We start from the raw sequence: 20870 nt of genomic DNA on the forward strand, positions 1-20870 counted from the left end.
TCTGAGTTGTCCCTTTAATAGTTCCAAGGGGAGAGGTTTTCACTGACAGGATTAGTCATAACCAGCTCCCAGGCTGTCATTTTGGAGATGGTTGAGCCACTTCTGTTCACCCAAATGGAGGCTGAGGTGTGGCTTAGGAAACCCTAGGCAGCAAGGGTAAGGGAGATAGCAGGTGAAGTAACTGTAGACCGCAGAGCTGCTGGAGACTTAACCCCTCCATTCTGGAGCCCATTCTTCACCTCAGGTCCCACGCAGAACTGAGCCCCAGGAGTAACATACCTACCTCAGACTGTTGGCAAAAGAAAAACATTTATTGTCCTTTGAAATAAAATATACAAATAAAAGCTGGGGACCTGGGACAGGAGAGGATAAAGGAAAACCAAGGAACCCATTCTGGAGTAGGGAAATCTACCTCTGACCCCTTCCTCCTGATCAAAGGAGGGAAAGGTCTTATAAGCCTGTGATTTTAGGGTCCTTTAATTTTTTTTTTTTTTTTTTTCTAAAACAGGGTCTTACTGTATAGCCCTGGCTCGCCTGAAACTAACTGTAGACCAGGCTGGCTTGAACTCAACAGATATTTGACTGTCTCTGCTGTGTTGGGATTAAAGGCATGTGTCACCATACCTGGCATCTTCATTTTTGAGACAAGGTCTCATTATGAAGCCCAGGTTGGCATGGACCCTCCAACATGCTGAGATTACAGACATAATTCCAAAAAGCTAGAGGTTTTAGATGGGAAAGAAAAATATATCCTACACTTGATGCTTCTTCTGGGACAAGTTTTCTGTGAAGACAAAGCACAGCACTACTTCCACCTCAAGAAACAAAGCCCTTAGAGATCGTAGAGCGCACCCCCAGTCACACACAGGAACACAACGAAACTGATGGGGAGGAAGAGGGTACATCTTGAACACCTGGGCAAATTTATGGACCTACCACCTGGGTGCACACACTCTGGGTGTGCACGGTAGATTGCTAGACACAACAGTCAGATGAATGACCAGAGAGAAATGGCTGTGGTCTTCAAGTAGCAGCCACTGCTCTGAACCCTAACCTTGGTGAACCTCAGGACCTTTTTTTTTTTTTTTTTTTTTTTAGCACCAAGTGGTGGAGCTTTCCTGCCAGCTCAGTTTTTTGGGACCTTTCAGTGAATGGTGATGCTTCTTGAAGATCCCCATGAGTGGTGGGGAGAGGTCAGCAGTGCTGGGGTCAGCCCTGTCATACCCTTCCCGCTCTTCTCTCCCAGTCCCCAGACTGAGAAGGGCCCAGAGAGAACGTGGAGATAGGGAAGGCCAGAGTGGTTTCTTGTTTTCCAGCATCACAGACGGGGTTAGAATCTCTTTTCCTCAGGCTGAGAGGTTATTAGCAGCTCTTTGTTCCCGAAGTCCCACCAGGCTGTCATGTGGAACGCCATGTTGGTTAGGACAACAGTGTACTCCAGGATGGCAAAGATGGTATACACTGTTATGAGGACACAAGGAACATGATGAACCTCCTGTTTTACCCTCTAGTGGCTTCTTAAATCACCACATTACCAGCCAAGTGACAGCCAGTGCCCAAGACCAGTGCCCACTACCAAAACCACACCGTTGCTCTGAAGTCACTTATTTACAGATCCCAGCCTGGCCTCACCTCCAGCCTCACAATACATGTTGTGCCGGAAGTAGACAGCCAGCGCCGAGAAGAAGGAGATGAAGTTGATGACGAAGAGCCGCTGTTTCCAGCTGTAGGACTTGCGATCCTAGAGAATAGGCTATCTGGTCACTCTGCAGCTTGTTGGGTATATATTGGTGGGCTTCCATCTTAGACTCAGTTCCTAAAGATTAGGATTCTACCCACACCCCCACTGGTTGCCAAGATGATCATGGAAGGGGTAGTTTACAGCAGGGGCAGCAAGAATGATGAGCATTAGGATCTGGGGGGCAACAAAGCCCAGGAGTAGTGCTATCCTTGCCTTTCCCACTTTAAGTTCACCCACCAACCCAACACTTTCAGGTTCTGTGGGGCAAAGAAAGGCCACATATATGGTTGAGGTTATTACAAACCAGTCCACTGACAGTGTTTCTAACCCACTGGGCGTGGCTGCTACCCTTGATTTTGGCCCCATTTCCAGCTTCTATGCATTCTCCAGTACTACCCAGACGGTTGAGTCAAGCATTCTCCACTTTCCAAGCCTCGGCCCAAAGCCCCATATCCTTCTGCTGGGTTCCTATTAGAAAGTCCTTTGCCACCCGTTATTACCCACATCCTGAGGTCAGATGTCCTTTTCTTCTGGGCCTCCTAGTGCCCAATAGGGGTAGACCGTACCTCCTGACTTACTGTGTGCTTCTTGGTCAGCCGCCAGAGAATGCAGGTGAGGAGCATGTAACCGAGGGATGCCGCGATAAACACAATGAAAGCATTCTCGTGGATGGCTGGAGGGAGAGAGGAGGATAGACACCACCCTCACCCTTAGGCAGGATGGAGGGCTGCGCCCGCTTCCCGTTCCCTTCACCCCTCCCTGCCCAGGCACCCACTGAAGTCCTCGGAGGAGGAGACGTAGGTGAGCACGAGCAGCGCGAGGTTCTCCACCACATTGAGACTGAAGTTAATGCGGCAGAGAAGGCGGTAACCCGGACACGGGGACGCACAGCTGAGGTAGTGGTTCCAATAGGCGAAGGCTGTCAAGAAGCGGGGTGCCGAGTGCAGGCCAATGCAGAAACGCCACACGTAGCGTTGGGGGACCTCCCCACCAATGGCGGAGCTCACTGATGGCAGGTAATTGGGCACCTAGAGAGTTAATCCGGGAGTCTAAGCATCCCCTTTGCTAGTCTGGCCCACCAGGACAGCCTTCTCACCCATCCATCAAAGCCACTCCTTTCTTTTTCAAGTTCTCCTTCTGGTGCCCTCCCAAGCCTTCCACTTCTAGGACTGACATGTTTATTCCCTGGTCTGTCTGGGATTTAGACAAGGGTGAGGTGACTATCTCCATTTTTCTTGAAACTGGAACCTACACGTTTGGGCAGGTTCTCCTGTTGGTTGCTGGGGCAGGGCCTGAATAAAGAAGACTCTGTGGGCATCCCAGGATTCCAGGTTTGAGTCCCAAAGACCAGGATGAGTCACAGACCTTCCGGACTTTCCAAAGAAAGTCTTGCTGAGCTGTTCCTCTCACTGCTTCCGGCTCCACTCATTCCCCTAGGCAGGTGCACCAATGTGTAGAGGATGCTATGAGATCCAGAGGGGAGCCAGGAATTACAGGTAATCCCTAGGCTAATCATGTAATTGTGTTTAAGGAAGTGGGATCTACCCAGGCAGTGTGGTGTTGCACACCTTTAATCCCAGCACTCAGGATGCAGAGGCAAGCAAGGTCAAGGCCAGTTTGGTCTACAGAGCAAGTTCCAGGACTGCCAGGGCTACACAGAGAAACCTTGTCTCCAAAACAGAACAAAAACGAAAAAGAAAGAAAAAGAAAGGGATCTCCTGAGATCTTCTAAGAAAACAGCCCTGCTGGGTGTGGTAGTGCACACTTTTAATCTCAGCGGAGACAAAGGCAGGCAGACCTCTGTGAGTTCCAGGCCAGCCAGGGCTACCAAGAAGCCTGTCTCAAAAGGAAAAAAGGAAAATGACCCTGTCTCTGTGTGCCTCTTCTCCCCATCTTTTCCATGTGCCTAGAACTCCTCGTTCTGTGAGGAGCTGTGGTCCTTAGGCTTGATGAGAGACAGGAAGGTAACATTCACAGAGCTGGAAGGACTCGTGTTATTTGTTTGACAGGCAAGATGATGATGGGGGCAAGTGAACAATGGTTTAGATGGAGCTAGGAAACCCAGGGGATAGGACAAGGACCTCTTGCATGACAGTGCTTTGCAAATCTTAACACACATGAACTCATTGTAAAATTGTGTGCCATGCAGGCCTGGAAGGTGAGAGTTGCTTGTGTAAAAGATTCCAATACCAGAAGCTGCCAACCCACTACCCATGCTTTCTACAGACACTTTTACACTCGTAACAGCCAGGACACTGGAGAGCCCAGCAACTTAGCAACTCTGCTCTACGTCTGAAATGTCCAGTCTTTAGGTATTCAGAAATAGTTTTGGAAACTCCACTCCTTTCTTCTAATGATGCTGAATGAGCCTCTGGACTGCTGGGATAGTGGGCAATGCTGGAGGGAGCTCCCAGGGAATGGGGCAGGTCATCCAGGGACTTCACAGCCACCAGAGCACTGCCAGAGGCAGCCAAGTGCAGAGTACTCAGAGAAGCTGCTCTCAAAGTGGGATCTGCATCCCACCTCTGCCTTTATCAGCAAGGTGGTCTGGAGCCCCAGTGTCCTCACTGGCAATGTGGTTATAATGTCATCTATCTTATATGGGATTTATTTAACTTTGTTAAAGTAATTAAAACAGAGTCTCACTATGATGCTCCAGCTGGCCTGGTACTTGCTGTGTAGACCAAGTTGGCCTTGAACTCACACAAATTCACCTGAGAGTGCTAGGATTAAAAGCATGTGCTAGTATTCCTGGCTTTGCAGGGTGCAGACCATCTGCAGTGTCAGGCCCACAGCAGGTATAAGAGTGATGGCTTCCTTGAAAAGCACGAGAAAAGGCTGTGAGCCAAGGGATTTCTGAGTCTGAGAAGACCACTTACAGGGAAAGGCAACACACCGGACAGTGAGTGCGACCTCTTCTTCTGCCTTTACAGCCTCTCTGATGCCCTGAGGGCTTAAAGGGGCTTTCCTGGAATATTCATCCTGAAGACAACTTCCCAAGCTCAGGTATTTAGCAGGAAATAGGACCAGTTTCTGAAGGCTACTGACTGAGAGAAAGAGAGAGCTACTACTGTCAGGCTGTCTTCACACGCTTCTTTCAGATTAAAGATGAGGCAGGATTTTAAGAGTAGAGACTGCCTCATCCATAGGATGCAAATATACGCCGATCATCATTCCCACTTCCTTTCCTAACTCACTTACTGTGCCAGTAACGATCTCAGAAACTATCAGACACCAGATATACACAGTTCACTCCAAACATCCCTGTAAAACCAGCGCTAAAAGCACCGATGGGCAAAGATCCTCATTCTAAATAGGGAAGTAGATCAGAAATGCATAGAGGGAAAGTTTCAAGAAATTCCCCTAACCAGGGTTTGGAAAGATAGCTCAGTAAAATGTTTGCTGTACAAGCATTAGAACTTGAATTTGAGCCATAGGTCCCAGGTTTAAAAAAAGCCAGGCACAATGGCATATACTTAAGAGTGCCAGTGCTGAGGAGGAGTGGATCCTCAGGGTCCACTGACCAGCCATCATAGCCAAATGAAACTGTCTCAAAAAGCGAAGTGATGGCTCCTGAGATATGGTATGGTATCCTAAGGTTATCCTCTGGAGAGTACACACACACACACTCATTCTCTCTCTCTCTCTCTCTCTCTCTCTCTCTCTCTCTCTCTCTCTCTCTCTCTCATGAACTCTATCGGTTTACTGAATGAAAGAATAAATCTTCTGGCCTCAGGCAAAAGCTCTACCCCCAACAGACACACACATGCTCATTATAGAAGGCTTATCTACCTTCTTGTTCTCCATCCCTTACCAACCTGACAAAACCTCCAGCTCCTGATGATCCTATTTGCCCCTCCTCTGGGCGCCACTCTCTAGTCTGTGTCCGCACAGTCTCTGTCTCAGCAGTGGTCTCCTGCAGCATGAGCCACTGAACTGGCATTTCCATTCTATCCTGATTCCTTTTTTTTTTTTTTTTTTTTAATTTATTTATTGTATGTCTGTGAGTACACTGTGGCTATCTTCAGACACACCAGAAGAGGGCATCAGATCCCATTACAGATGGTTAGGAGCCACCATGTAGTTGCTGGGAATTGAACTCAGGACCACTGGAAGAGCAGTCAGTGCTCTTAACCACTGAGTCATCTCTCCAGCAACCCCCCCTCCCCACTACCACCTATGCTTTGTTGTTTTCTTTTTTCTTTTTCTTTTTTCTCTCTCTGTATAGTCCTGGCTATCCTAAAACTCACTCAATAGACCAGGCTATGGGGCTGGTGAGATGGCTCAGCAGGTAAGAGCACCCGACTGCTCTTCCAAAGGTTCTTAGTTCAAATCCCAGCAACCACATGGTGGCTCACAACCATCTGTAACAAGATCTGACTCCCTCTTCTGGTGTGTCTGAAGACAGCTACAGTGTACTTACATGTAATAAATAAATAGATCTTTTAAAAAAAAAAATAGACCAGGCTGGCCTTGAACTCACAAAGATCCACCTGTCTCTCCCTCCTAAGTACTGGGATTAAAGGAGTGAGCCACCACCACTAAGCTTGGTCTCCCTCTTCTTGATCCCTATCGTTTTTCCAGCCAGAAGCTAGAACTTCTAAGGCACAAACCTGATCACGTCTCTTACTGCCTAAAATCTTTCCACAGTTGTTAGCCTGGCACTCACAATGATCCGCCCTCACCTCCGCACAGTCCAGCAACAAAGTTCCCTCCTTCAGGAAAGTTATCTTCAGTGTCTAAACTAGGTTAAATGTCTCCTCTGAGCCCTACAGTTCCCGTATTACAATAAGAATCCCAATTCAGGGTCAACAAGATGCCAAAAGACACCAGTTAGGTTCTCAGCATCTACGTCAGGCAGCTCACAACTACTTGTTACTCTAGTTCCAGGGGATTTGATGCCTTCTTCTGGCTTCCATGGTACCTGCCCTTATGTACACATACATAGACACAGACACACATATAAACAAACAAACAAACAAATAATTCCAATTCACTATATTATAATTGTACCCAAGGACCATCTCTTGTGTGAATTAGATGCTAAGAGCAACTGAATATTCATCTCCATACCTCTGACATACAGCTTGTACTCCTGAGCCCTCAGGAAGGACCTAGTAGAGATCTAGCAAGCAGGAAGTCTATCCTGGTTTCTAGCTAGCCTGAGTGAGCACAGGTTGTGGGGCCCAAGACTGCCAGTAGAGAAACCAAGCCTGAAGACTGCAGAATAGAGATCTGATTAGGGATTCCCTAATCTGAGCTAAAACTACTTGTTACTTATCCTGGCTCCTGGCCTCTTATACACCCTTAGTCTCTTGATTCCTCTAATCTAGTCTTTCTTCAGCATCTTCCTCCTTCTCCTGACCAATCCTACCCAGCCACAGGTCCTCCCCTTCCCCCACTCCCTCACCGTCACCACACTCTGCTCCAACTCCTCTGTATTTTCTGTCATCCTCTTCCAACTCTACTCCTAGAGTCCCTGCCTCTCATTTCTCCATTCACCCTGACATGCCTCACCCCCAACCCTTTGTCACTTTCCTTTTGCTGACCTCTCGCCTACTTGCTGATTCTTCCCTTGCCACTACCTCAGAACCTGCCCCCTGCCCCGGGTGCTGGGATGCTGGAACTCACCCCACAGTCAGTGGCCACCGTGTACTCAAAGTGGAACACCAGAGACCAGATGATGCAGAAGAAGAAGCCAAACAGGGGGAAAGTGATGACCCACCAGACAAAGGCTGTGAAGCGGAGCCGGAACACGGTCCCATCAGGGTCCAAGGCCGCAGAGAACATCCTGTAAGGAGTAGTCCAAGCAAGGCAAAGGGCACAACTTGAGGCCTGGTAGGATACCTGAGCCTGGGGAAGTAGAGCCTTTTCCAGAGCTGGCACAAGGAAAAGCCAGAACATAAATGGAAAGAAGGTCAGAAAGGAAGAAGAAGATGAAGAGAGATGGGACAGAAGTGGCAGAGACAGGCAGGGGCAGCTCTCAGGAACCATGGCACACTGATACTCTAGCTCCACATTTTAAGGAACCTAGACAATAGAGGGCCCCAGGGGCCTGAACACTGGAACTGTGAGGACTTCACTTCACAATCACCATCCTCATGGAAACCGAAGAGAAGGTTCAGGAGTGGAAAAGTTATTCGTCCCATCATACACAAGAAGAGACAAAGGCTCAGAACTACACCAGAACCAAATGCCTGGACTAAAGTCTCTTGTTATCTAGCAGCTTAAGGCTCTAAATTAAGGACCTCTAGCTCAGACTAGCTCAGACCTCCCACTGACCCTGACTGATCACATTCCTCCTTCTCACCCATGTTCAACTGGGAACAATGAGAAGGTCCTAGGACCCATTTCAGAAGAACTACCAGCCATTCCACCCCCAGGCTCTAAGTGAGCCAAGCCACAGGTCAGCAAGCACTGTGATTCTGTGGAGCCTAAATGGCCATTCCTGTCCCCTCTGAGAGAACTATCTGATCCAATTCAAAACTTGGAAGAATATGAGGGTCTTGAGAACCTTCTCCCTTCAGCTTCAGCTCAGTATACTGAGTCCAGCCCAGGAAGCCTCCATCCAGGTTAAACACCCCAGGAAGTTGGTCTTTCCCACTCCTTCCCTCCTGGCAGAAAAGTAACCCCCCGGCCCCCCACAGTCCCTATGGCCATGATCACCATGGCTAATCCAGGGCTCTCTTTGGGGCAAGCGGAGGCAGAGATCTGGCTTTGGAGTAAAAGTTCTAGGACCAAATCTTCCCTTGGATTCCATACTTCCTCCCATGAAGGAGGAAGCAGAACCCAGTCCACCAGACTAGCTTCACATCAGGAATGGGGTGGGAAAGGAGGGTGGTCAAGAAACACTTACACTGGGTGCTGCAGAATCCTCGGATGGGACTGAGGACTCCAGTCAGACTGAAACTGCTCCGGACCGGAGGGTCCCACCCCCAGGTCCTCAGGGCCTGCCCTCCGCCCACAAAGCCAAGTTCTCCATGCCTGCCCAGGCACACAGCCTTCTCAAAATCAACAAGGCCACCTCATAAATCCCAGAACACTGTGCAACTGTAAGAAGTGATAGTGACTAAGGTCAGCCCACTAAGCTTCTTTGCCAGGCATGGGGGCGGAGACCTTTCTAAATATTGTGCTAGGAGTGACGAGAAGGCTTCTAGAAAGGGAAAAAGAGAAAGAAAAAAAGGGATCTGGCTCATTTTTTATTGCACATGACTGGGTATGTGCTTAGATCCACTAAGAGAACTGACTAGCCTGTATTAAGAGAGTCAAGAGGCCAGTGAGATGACTGAAGGGTAAAAGGCCCTGTCATGCACCCTAATGGTCTGAATTAGATCCCCAGAACCCATGGAAAGGCGGAAGGAGAAAACCAAGTCCACAAAGCTGCCCTCTGACCGAAACACATGTACCATGGCAAATGCAGGCGTGAATGCATGTGCTTATACACACATAAAGAGTAACTAAGATAGAATCAGATTCAAAAGAGTTCTAGACAGGACTGAATATGGGCTATCAGTGTCCAGCCTGTATCCATACAGAAATAGTTAATGGTAGCTTGGGTTGCATCAACAGCAGCCTGACAGCAATAGGAATAAATAGTATTGCTTGTGCCTGTACTGCCCAAGCCAGCTGAAGTCCAACTATCCAGATATGGCACAACAAAGACAACACAGTTAACAACTGGATCCAGTCCAAGGACATAGTTAAGGTTGTCAGGAGCTTATAGACCCTATCCTGGAAGCTCGCCTGCAAAAATTAGAGCTACACTCCTCAGATGGACTTAGGTGCCTCTATTACTGTCTTCTCATCAATGCAGGCCTGATGTAAAACCAGGAGGAGAGCACAACTCCATGCCTGACACAGAAGAGCCAAGACCAGGGCAGGGACTAGAAAGAAAATCTATGTTGTCTGGGCACAGTAGTGTGTGTCTTTAATCCCAGCATGTGGGAGGCTGAGGCAGGTGGATCTCTATGAGTTTGAGGCCACTCTACTTTATGTAACAAGTTGTAGGTCAGCCAGAACTATATAGTGAGACCCTGTCTCAACCCCACCCCCAACCAAATCTATGCTTCTTATTTAAAAAAAAAAAAAAAGTGTGTTCATTGCTAGTTACTAAACCTCCTTAAACAGGTTACTTGAAGGGTAAAGCTCCCTGTTACTTGGGATGTATAAGTAGAGCTGATGTCATTAGTGATGGGAGTGTTAGGCTGGGTTAGTTACTTTATGCCTAGGGCTGGCCCTTCCTCTGGGATATTTTGGGTAGGAAACTCAAAGCATAAATAAAAGCTTAAATTGTATCCAACAAAAGAGTCCCAGGGAATGGGGATGAAATATTCCCAGGGCCACTAGGCCAGCAACTAACCTATGCTTTAGTTCCCTAACTAGTATACCAAGAGTGGGTAGTGGGTATCAGGTATGCTGAGGTCATGGGTCCCGTTAGCCCTCAGGGCCAGCCAGAAGGGCAGAGCAAACAATGTACTGTTTAACTTATAAGCTGTAAAAACTTTATATTTTTGTTTGGACTACCTGCCTTTCCCAAGGCACTAGACTGGGAATCATATGTATTTACTCAACAAATTCTTTTTGACTCAGTGCAGTGTTTGTTCTCATGGAGACGCCAGTATGGTGAGGAAGACAGATTCAGATACGGTATGAGAGAAATGTAGGCAGTAACACCAAGAACAGTAGGCACTTATAAGAAGGGGTTACGTCTGACTCAAAGAGGCCAGGCAAGGTGTTCCAGAGGAGGAAACACCTTACAAAGGATTTTCAGGACAGACAGAAGTTAGGTAATGAGAATACATGATGCATTATCTGAAGTAAGCCCTAAGGCAGGAAATGATCTTAGATCACCTAACTCACTGGTTCTCAACCTTCCTAAAGCTGTGACCATTTAATATAGTTCCCTATGTTGTGGTGACCTCCAAACATAAAGTTATTTTGTTGATACTTCATAACTGTAATTTTGCTACTTTATGAATCATAATGTAAATATCTGATATGCAGGATATCTGATATGTGACACCCCCCCCCCCACAATGGTTGAAAACTGCTAGCCTGGCTGCTCTCTTTCCTCCCAGTCCTTTCCTTCCATTTACTTTTATGCATTTATTGGAGGGTAGGGATGAGATAGGGTTTCATTCTTTAGCCCAGGTTGACCTTGCTTTCAAGTGAGTCCTCCTGCTTCAGTCTCCCCATTGCTGGGATTACATGCAAGAGCCACCACCTCTGGTTTCTCTATCCCCTCTGTGATCTCTCATCAAGTATCATGTCTTCAAATTAGAAAGAAGACTTTCAAGTCATATTGAACAAAAGCAGCAGGTCATCACCCCAAACTCCCATTCAGAATCCTCTGCTAGACCTAGGCTTCCTATGGGGCAGATGGTCTTTTACAGGAGGTGAGGGTCATATAAAGGCAGCTGCCTGCCGGGCCTTCAAAGCTCTCTCTAAGGCTAGCTAAGCTCCACGTCCAGGCTCCCCCTCACCTGGGGCCCTGCCTATTTATCTCCTGACCCACCTCCTAACCTTATGATCACTTACTCTTTCTTATTCTCTTCCTCGTCCTGTTTTAGACCCTTTGTACTCCCAACCCAACTTCCCATGTTGTCTCTACCTGGACTCTACCCTAGTCTTAGAAAGGAGCAGGGCAGACACCATCAACCTGTCTATAGACATAGAAACTGATGCTCATTCTCTAGGTCTCAGGAAGCACTGTCGATCAGTGAAGGAAGAGCATAGCAGACATCGACACAAGTATTACCCCATTTACTCATATTTTATGGAGAAACTCAAATCTCTCTGCATGGCTCAAGTACCCTCAGAAGACATGGAACCCACCGTAGAACACAGTCATGCACATAACTAGGTCTCCACACAGTTTCACTCACACATACAACCATTCTTGAAGCCATTAAATATAGGCATGTCCCTCACAATCACATACATGCACAAAACGGCATTCCCACAGACACAGGCATAAGTCCAAAGTGACACACTGTGAAACCTACATTGTCCTTTATCCCAGTCCCATCCATCCCCTCCCGCTCCAGGAAACCCTGGAGCTCTTGAACCTGTTCCTCTATGAAGCAGTAATTGGATTCTGGGTTTTTATTTCTTTGTTTGTTTTCAAGGCAGGGTCTTTCTATATAACCCTGCCTGGCCTGGAACTTATATAAAGATCAGGTTTGCCTCTAACTTTCAAGTGCTGGGATTAAAGACATGAACCTCTATAACTGGCCAAGGTTCTGAGTTTGGGGGCTGCCCAGTTTTAGTAACCCCAGGCCCTATAACTCTCATAGAACGTAAAAGGAACCTAACTCATGAGACCTCGATTTACAAATAGCCCGCCCCCACCCAGTAGCCCATGAGAACTGGCTAACTCTGTCAATATAAGCCGCCAGTGCCCTCCAAGCCCTACCCCACAGTGTGTAGATGTTGTCTCCTTGAAGTGAAAGAGCAGGGACCACAGGATGCAGAAGAAGAAGGCGACAAGTGGACAGCATACAGTGATCAGGGCCACCATAGTGAAGCGGAGCCGGACTAGGGTCCCATCCCGGTCCAGTGTCAGTGGGACCTGGTACATCTTGTCAGACCTAAGGATGGAAGGTGTGTTGTCAGGGTTCTAGGCAGCAGGGCTGAGGGTGCAATGGTAATGCTAGCACTCATGCTCAATTCAAAACTCAGGAAGTCTGAGGAGACTCCTAAACTTTGGCAGCTCCTGTCCTAGATAAGGAAGTCTCAGAATCCCAAGGCAACACTCAATTTCCGTTTCTGAAGGAAGACAATGAATTCCATCTATACTAAGATAAAGCTTGAAATAGATTGGAAGGCCTTCTCTGCAACTCTCTGCCAGTCTAGATAGGCCTTGGACTTCATATTATCTAGTCTTTCACTGATTCAAGAACCAAACTTAAAACCCGTGGCCTGTGCCTATCTGCCCACTCCCAAGCCTCTGGCCCAGCCTCTTGGTTCTCACTGCTTCACTCACCTGTGTAGGGCCCTGCTGCACCTTCAGGCCCATTCCAGACTCTGGGATTGCAGGCACAGCAATCCAGTGCAGTAGGGACTCCATAGAAGCTGACAGAACCTCCATCCCATGATTGTCCCTGCCTGCAGCCTCATGTGCTCTAAGGGTGAAAGGCTTTGCAGAATCAGGCCTGGTGATAGCCTGGGCTTGCTGTGTGCAGGTCAGAGCTGCTTCATCAGCTTCTGGTGGCTTCCCTATAATACCCAGTGCCTCCTGAGATGAAGTGAAGGCTCTTGAAACTTATTTTTCCCTCAGACAAGAGTCTGCTGGAACATAGTGGTGCACACTTTTAATCCCAGCACTTGGGAGGCAGAGGCAGGTGAGTTTGAGGTCACCCTGGTCTACAGAGCAATTACTAGAATAGCCAGTGCAACACAGAAAAACTCTGTCTCAAGACACCAGAGTGGGGGAGGGGGTGTAGCAAGAGATTGACTCTAAAGTTCTAAAGTCAGGCACTATAACAGCTCAGTACATACTAATAGCCCTGGCCCAACCCCTCTCGGTGTACAGATGTATAGAAGGGGAGGTAAAGCAAGATCCCACCCAGGATCAGCAGTAAGGAAATGCAGGGTCCACAAAGAGCTATATATTTCAACTGATTTTCTTGATCCCTTTCTCTCTGGACCAAAACTCTAACCAGGAAGGTCAGATTAGAACTGGAATGAGCAAAAGAGAAAAGAAGACATATACCATACATCTATACCCATGAACCAGTCTGCCTGTTCCCATTGTAAAGATGGAGAAACCAAGAGGGAGAGTCTCTTCCTCATAGCTGAGCTTGGGGAAGTCGTTCTCAGAGTTTAGGTTTCTTGGTGCCAAACTATAGCTGGCTCCAGATACATAAAAACCGGCCCTTCTGGTCTCAAGCCATGACTCTTTCTGGCCCCACCCTTAAATAGAACTCTGATCTCAAGCTGGTCTCCTAGCATTCCAGAAACAGGTGGGCACACCTCCACATTTTCCTTTGCCTTTCCACCTACCTCTCTGCCAAGTAGCCCGACCCAAGTTCTCAAGTTCTTCCTCCCCTTTGGGGCAATAAATATTTGGTCAAGCATCTCCCTGGGAAGTTGGAAGTGGCATTGATGACCCTCCCAGATCTCATCCATTCTCTAGATAGGGCCCTACACAAGAGCACTGTCGCCAGCCAGCCCACACCTAGATCTGAAGTAGATTTAACCCAATCCTCCTCCTAATGCTCCTCCCCAAAGCCAGCGGCTCTGTATCCCGTGAACCACTGGGATCCTCTAACTGAAGACCAGATCTTACCCCGGACCTTACCCCATGCAGGGTCAGTGTGTGTGTGTGTGGGGGGGGGGGGGTGGCATTCAAGGACAGTGTCAGAAACAAACAGAAAAGATAGTTGCTTCTACTTCTTGGCAGTGTGCCTGGCCTCCCTTTTACATGTATGACCTTGGACAAGTCACCTAACCATCCTGGGCCTGTTTCAAATTGTAAAAGAGGAAATCACATGGTCTAGATTACTTCGAAGGCCTCTCCACCATGGCCACTGTTGATATCTCAGTTGGAGGAGCCCACTATCTTAAATTCTGCTCCTAGGCAACCTTAAGTTCTTCATTGGCACTACTTAGTTGATTTCATTTTATTTTAGTTTGTGTGTGCACGTGTTTATGTACACTCTTCCAGAGAAAAGATCTTACTGTGTAGCCCAGGCTTGCTGGAAACTCCCAATCCTTCTGTCCTTGCCTCCCTGTTGCTAAGATTACAAGGCTCTGAAAACTGTTTTTGTAGAAGTATCACCACTTCATATCCAAAGTCCCTAAAAATCTCACTACCACACTCCTGTCAGAATCTACATTCTGAGCTCAGTACTTGATATACAATATCTCTTTTAGTTCTATTTATTTTAGGAGTCGGTGTTGTCCTCTGGGTTCCCATTTCACAGAAAAAGAAACTAAGTCCCAGAGTAGGTTAAAAAAAAAAAAAAAAAAAAAAAAAAAAAAAAACCACTTACTCAAAGCCACAAGCTAGTAACTGGCAGAGCTGGGATTCAAAACTAGTCTGAGATTCCAGGGCTCCCCCACGCCTCCATCCGCAGTGCCTGGAGGGATCTCGAGCAAAAGGCCCTGCAGAATAAATGAGGCAGTCTTTAAACCCAGCACACCTAGCCCTGCCACCGAGTGGGCAAAAGCAAGACAGTTCAGCACCTGGATGCCTGCAGTTCCCGGGGTTCTGAGTGTGGGCACAGGCGGGTAGGCACCTAGACCGCAGGCCTGCGGAGGCCGGACCTCGTGGCGGGGCTCCCAAAGTGGCGTTACCCTGTGACCCAAACTGACCATTCCCTCCTTACTCACCCAAGTACTGGTGGATAGGGGGCCGTACCCCGTAACCAGTGGCGCGGAACCGGGAGCCCCAGCCCGGCCCGGGGGCGAGTGGAAGGGGGCGGGTCGCAGCAGCAACGGCGTGAGGCGGGGCCAGTGCTCTGGGGTGGGTCTTAAAGAGGAAACTGGTCCCGTCCAACACTTGCTCCTCCCCATTTTGGGGACGGGGACTCCTGGCTTTCTTTATAATCTAGTGTCTCCTCAAGCCAAGCTTCCCTAGTAGTTCGGCTCTGTCCCCATTATTTTTGAGTACGTGAGAGCAGTCAGAGGGCCAGGACACATGGTTTTGAAATGTTGGATAAGTCACCTTGTCATCTTACCTCTGGCTGCATGCCATCACCTGTTGAAAGAATGTAAAATTAATTCAATGGGGCCCAAATTCTTTCATTACCTGACCCGATTCTCCAGTCCTCTACGCTCATTCTAATCGAATTATCCAGCTTTGCACTTCTGAAACATTAAGCCAAATTTGCCCCAGCCTTGGCAATTTTCCCTCAAACTTTATTCCCTATGACCGGCTACAGCATCCAACAAAAGGAGCTGAAAAATAAAATAAAATAAAAATAAACCAAAAGCCACATTGCAGATAGATCATCTAAGCCCATCCCAGAAACTAAGGGCCAAAGCTGTTCTCACCTTTTATCAGAAGAGGGAGCCCTATGCTGTCCAACATCACTGGCGCGCGCGAGGGAGGAGAAGGGGGAAAGGGGGGGGGGGAGGGATGTTCAGCCAGATCCAGCTTAAGGGTTCTTCACGAAAAAGGAGGAAGAGGAGGAGGAGCGGGGAGGGGGGGGGGGGCGGAGGGGAGAGGAGGAGGGGAAGAAGGGGGGAGGAGGAGGAGCGGGGGGGGGGGGGGAGAGGAGGAGGGGAAGAAGGGGGGAGGGGAGGAGGAGGAGGAGAAGCAGCAGCAGCCAGGTCCCAGTGTTCTTTTCCCACTTTGGCCTGGCCTAGACTGATAGTTTTGGAAAAAACTATCCTACCCAAAATAGGAAGGAGGGTGAGGGGACCAACAATTTCCTATAGACATCTTGAGGATTGTCAGGACCAACTGTAGCAGTAGTGGGACTTCTGAGTCAGACAGTTATCACTGTTTAAATCCTACTTAAAATCACATCCTAGGCACATTGCTACTTTGCATTTAGCTCATTTAATCCTCATAAAAATGAAGTGGATCCTTTTTTTTTAACAGAGTCTCCTATGGGTGAGGTGACTTGTTCAGTGAGACCTCTGGGTGGATGAGATAGCTCAGTGGCTAATGGTACTTGCTACCCAAGCCTATAACCTGAGTTCAGTCCTTGGAAACAGCAGAATGGAAAGAGAGAACCGCCTCCCACAAGTTGTCCTCTAATCACCATCAGCATTCCCACATTGCAAAGTAAAAAATAGTATCCTCCTCCCCTCAAAAAGCAGGCAAGAGCTGGGCAGTGGTAGCTCATGCCTTTAATCCCAGCACTTGGGAGGCAGAGGCAGGCAGATTTCTGAGTTCGAGGCCAGCCTGGTCTACAGAGTGAGTTCCAGGACAGCCAGGGCTACACAGAGAAACCCTGTCTTGAAAAACCAAAAAAAAAAAAAAAAAAAAAAAAAAGTAGGCAAGAATCTCACGTAACCCACACAGGCCTCAAACCTGCTATGTAGTCAAACCTCCACTTCTGAGTGTAGGACTACATATGTGTATCCCCAATCCATGGGCTATGGATGGTTGGAAGTTATTGGTGCATGCTGAGCAAGCACTCTACCAACTAAGGCAAATCCCTCACCAAGGTAGAATTGAATAATATCCCACCCCCCCCCCTTTTTTTTTTTTTTTTGGTTTTTCGAGACAGGGTTTCTCTGTGTAGCCCTGGCTGTCCTGGAATTCACTTTGTAGACCAGGCTGGCCTCGAACTCAGAAATCTGCCTGCCTCTGCCTCCCAAGTGCTGGGATTAAAGGCGTGCGCCACCACACCCGGCTTAATATCCCCATTTTACTAAGTAGAAAAGTCTCTAGAGAAGGCACATTATTTACTCGTGTGTCTGAAGTCATTCCAATAATCACTCTATATAGAACCAACCCCACAGGATAGCTATAATTGCCACACTGGAGAATGGGAAAGAGAGGTTCAAACATGCTGATTAACTTGCAAGAGCTCTTTTCCCTGGACTTAGGCTTCTTGGTTTACTCATCCTAGGTCCTCTCTGGGCCAGGTGCTGGGCAGAGGGATGATGGGAGTGATCCAGAGAGAGAGATGCATCTCAGACTCACTCTCTGGGGCTCCAATTCTGAGAAAAGGTGGATTACTATAAACAGCTATTTGTCTTTTTTCTTTATTTCAATCTGTAATTTTTCCCCCCAAGACAGGGTTTCTTTGTGCAGCCTTGGCTGCCCTGGAACTTGCTCTAAAGGATAGATCTGGCCTGAAACTCACAAAACTCTGCCTTCCCTGCCTCCCAAGTACTGGGATTAAAGGCATGCTCCACCACTGCCCTACTTGTGATTTTTTAATATTGTTTGGGCGGCAGGGCCCATGTGTGGAGATCACGGGTGTTCTTAGAGAGGCAGCTCTCTTCCTTCACTATATAGGTCCTTGGGATCAAATTTATACTGTTAAGCTTGCCAGCATGTGCCTCTAACCCACTGAGCCATCTCATTCTTTTTTTTTTTTTTTTCTTTTTTTGAAAACAGATTTCAGGCAGTCTTTGAACTCACTATGTAGTCGAGAAGAATGACCTTGATCTCAAAGCAACTGTGTGGATTACAAGTGTGCCACCACCAAGCTTACTACAGCTGCATTTAAAAAAAAAAAAAAACAAAAAAAACAAAAAACCTTACTGTATACATATGATGATGATGATGGTGGTGGTGGTGGTGGTGGTGGCGTGTGTGTGTGTGTGTGTGTGTGTGTGTGTGTGACCGTCTGTATGTGGAGGTTAGAGCACACCTCTCAGAGGTTGGTTCTCTAGGACTCCCATGGCTCTGCTTCTCCCAGGGATGAGACTTGGATCACCAGGCAAATGTTTTACCAGATGAGCCTTCGCAGCCCCAGAAGCTACTTTTCCTGACTGAACTCTACCATGTTCTTAAGGTTTTCCGAGCAAATAAACTGGTGAAATTTTACTAAAATGACCATGTCTACCCAGTCTCAGCAACTAGGTTTGTGTTTCCTGTCTTGGGGTTTCGTGTCTTCCAGCTCCATCCCATCCTTGTTCCTGCTTCCTGTGTGGACTTCTTACTGTTCCTGTGGCCCTAAATGCTGGCCCCTGTGGCTGGGTCCTTTAGTCTCTACACTACTGCCAATGTCCAGCTTGAGGGTCTCTGACCTTGCATTTGATTTTCTTGGGATCTGTACAGTGTGGACTATTCATCTCATAGTTCTGAGTCTGTTCCTTTGTCTGTAAAACATCTTAAGGGATATCGCAGGATACTTTGAGAACAGAAGTAAGACACAGTGGCAGGTGGGCAGAAGGTACTCAGTATGTGAAGGCTGTTACAACCAGACATACAAACTATGCTGGAACTCATACTAAGTCTCCTCTGAACTCAGTGGTGGATGAGCCCCCTCTGAGCATATTTCTGTCCATCTGGTTTATGTAAGAAGCAGGAAGAGTGTGTTCTTACAACATGCCAGAGACCTATAAATATCCTTCCATGTGATCTTCTTAATAAACTGGATGGGTAAATTTGGTGAAATCTATCATACAAATAAAGGTGATTAAACAGGCCTGTAATTTCAGCGGTAGGGAGGTAGAGGCAGGAGGACCAGGAATTCAAGATCATCTTTGGTTACATGGCAAATTTAAAGCCAGCCTTGACTGTTGTGCCTCAAAAGGGGAAAAAGGGGGGGGGGAGAGGGGAGGGGAATATGTGTGGCAGATGTCAAATATGCCCACCTCACCCTTTGTGGTGGAGAGATATAGAGATAACCAACTCCCAAGAATTTTTTTCTTACCTCCACACATGAGTTGGGCACATGTATGTGTGTACCCATAGACACAATACACACAGACACATCAATAAATGAATGCTAAATTTTAAAAAATCATTAGAAAATGAATAAGCAGCCAGTCAGTGGTGGCGCACACCTTTAATCCCAGCACTTGGGAGGCAGAGGCAGGTGGATTTCTGATTTCAAGGCCAGTATGGTCTACAGAGTGAGCTCCAGGACAGCCAGGGCTATATAGAGAAACCCTGTCTCGAAAAACACACACCACAGTCATCTATAGGATGGAACACAGGGCCCCAGTGGAGGAGCTAGAGAAAGTACCCAAGGAGCAGAAGGGGTCTGCAACCCTATAGGTGGAACAACAATATGAACTAACCAGTACCCCCAGAGCTCGTGTCTCTAGCTGCATATGTAGCAGAAGATGGCCTAGTCAGCCATCATTAGGAAGAGAGGCCCGGCCCCTAGGTCTTGCAAATTTTATATGCTCCAGTACAGGGCCAAGAAGTGGGAGTAGGTGGGTAGGGGAACGGGGGGGGGGGTATAGGGGACTTTCAGGATAGCATTTGAAATGTAAATGAAGAAAATATCTAATAAAAATAAAAATAAAATTATCCAGAAAGTATTACACTAGCAAAAATATATTTGACTTACTGTATTTTCTGATTTCTATTATTGTTGAAAAATTCTAAAGATTAATTTTGTGGATAAAATTACACATTCTTCCTTCTGTCCAATTTAAAACATTATAAAAATATTACTGTTTTACTTTAAAAAAGAAAAACAAACAAACAAACAAAAAGAAAATGAATGAGCAATTAAGCTGCCAGTCTCCCTTCAAACAGTAGGTACCCAGGGCTTCCTAAATTGGCATTTGTCCTTTGTTCAAGTAGCTGTTGGGGTTGATATTTTCCGATATCTCTTGTTCTCCTGTGGATTTGCTTATATCTGGAAATACCCTAGACAGGCTGTGCCTTAAATAGCATCATCAATGTCCAGTTTTATCCACTGTTATTGTCAAATCTCCATATGCACACCCTCACTCCACGCACTTTAAACAGACTCAGTGTTCACAAAGGTATTTCAGCACCCAGTAGCATGGAGGCAGTGTATAAGTGGGGGATAAAAAAAATATATAGCCTGATGTGTCAAGAACTGCTCCACGGGGCTGAAGAGATGGCTCAGCAGTGAAGAGCACTGGCCGCTCTTCCAGAAAACCTGGGCTTGATTCCTAGCACCTGTGGTGACTCACAACCATCTGTAATTCTGGTTCTAAGAAATTTGTCATCCTTGTCTGGACTCCTAGCGGACAAAGCATGCACATGATATACATACATACATACATGCATACATACATACAGGCTAAACATCAATCCACAATGTAAAATAATAAAAAAGGAAAGATTTCCTATAAGAACTCTTCACTGACTTCTTGTCTCCCCACCACCCTCAAAGTTTAGCTATGTCTCTTTTTTAAATTTTCTATCCATTTTTTAAAGATATATATATATATGTATATATATATATATTTTTTAAAGATGTGTGTATATGTGTATATATATATATATATAATGTATAAGATATATGTACATTTTAAAGATACACACTTGTGTGTACAATCACACACATACACATACACCAGAAGATGCCATTAGACAGTTGTGAACTGCCATTTGTGTGCTGGAAATTGAACTGAGAACCATTAGAAGACCAGTGAGTGCTCTTAACCACTGAGTCATCTCTCCAGCCCTATTGGCTCATTTTTTGCTTTTCTTTGTAGAGGGATTTAATCCAGTAATACGGCTACTTTGGCTAGAATACAAACACACTTAGTACACACCTTTAATCCC

At 46.9% G+C, this 20870-nt stretch overlaps 1 protein-coding gene across 11 annotated transcripts in view; it reads right to left on the minus strand.

Annotated features, from left to right (window-relative positions):
- Positions 1 to 290: 290 nt before the first annotated feature.
- The window catches only part of Pgap2 (post-GPI attachment to proteins 2), a 28699-nt gene continuing 8119 nt past the window's right edge, over positions 291 to 20870 (minus strand). Inside the window, exons 2-9 of one of the 11 annotated variants that reach the window (XM_085841461.1) lie at positions 15495 to 15643; positions 14737 to 14848; positions 12156 to 12330; positions 7373 to 7588; positions 2517 to 2769; positions 2308 to 2414; positions 1633 to 1741; positions 291 to 1461 (exon numbers count right to left, since the gene is read on the minus strand). In XM_085841461.1, coding sequence (XP_085697587.1) covers positions 1331 to 1461; positions 1633 to 1741; positions 2308 to 2414; positions 2517 to 2769; positions 7373 to 7588; positions 12156 to 12330; positions 14737 to 14848; positions 15495 to 15525 — 1134 coding nt within the window. In that variant the 5' untranslated portion in view covers positions 15526 to 15643 and the 3' untranslated portion in view covers positions 291 to 1330. Of the gene's footprint in view, positions 1462 to 1632; positions 1742 to 2307; positions 2415 to 2516; positions 2770 to 2993; positions 3091 to 7372; positions 7596 to 12050; positions 12331 to 14736; positions 14849 to 15076; positions 15377 to 15410; positions 15444 to 15494; positions 15644 to 15739; positions 15777 to 20870 lie in introns of those variants that run through there. The other 10 variants (XM_021167288.3, XM_085841459.1, XM_021167281.3 and 7 more) reach the window with 10 other exon arrangements.

The sequence above is a fragment of the Mus caroli genome, unplaced genomic scaffold, assembly GCF_978045245.1.
Source record: "Mus caroli unplaced genomic scaffold, Mus_caroli_1 scaffold_8, whole genome shotgun sequence".
NCBI classification, from domain to species: domain Eukaryota; kingdom Metazoa; phylum Chordata; class Mammalia; order Rodentia; family Muridae; genus Mus; species Mus caroli.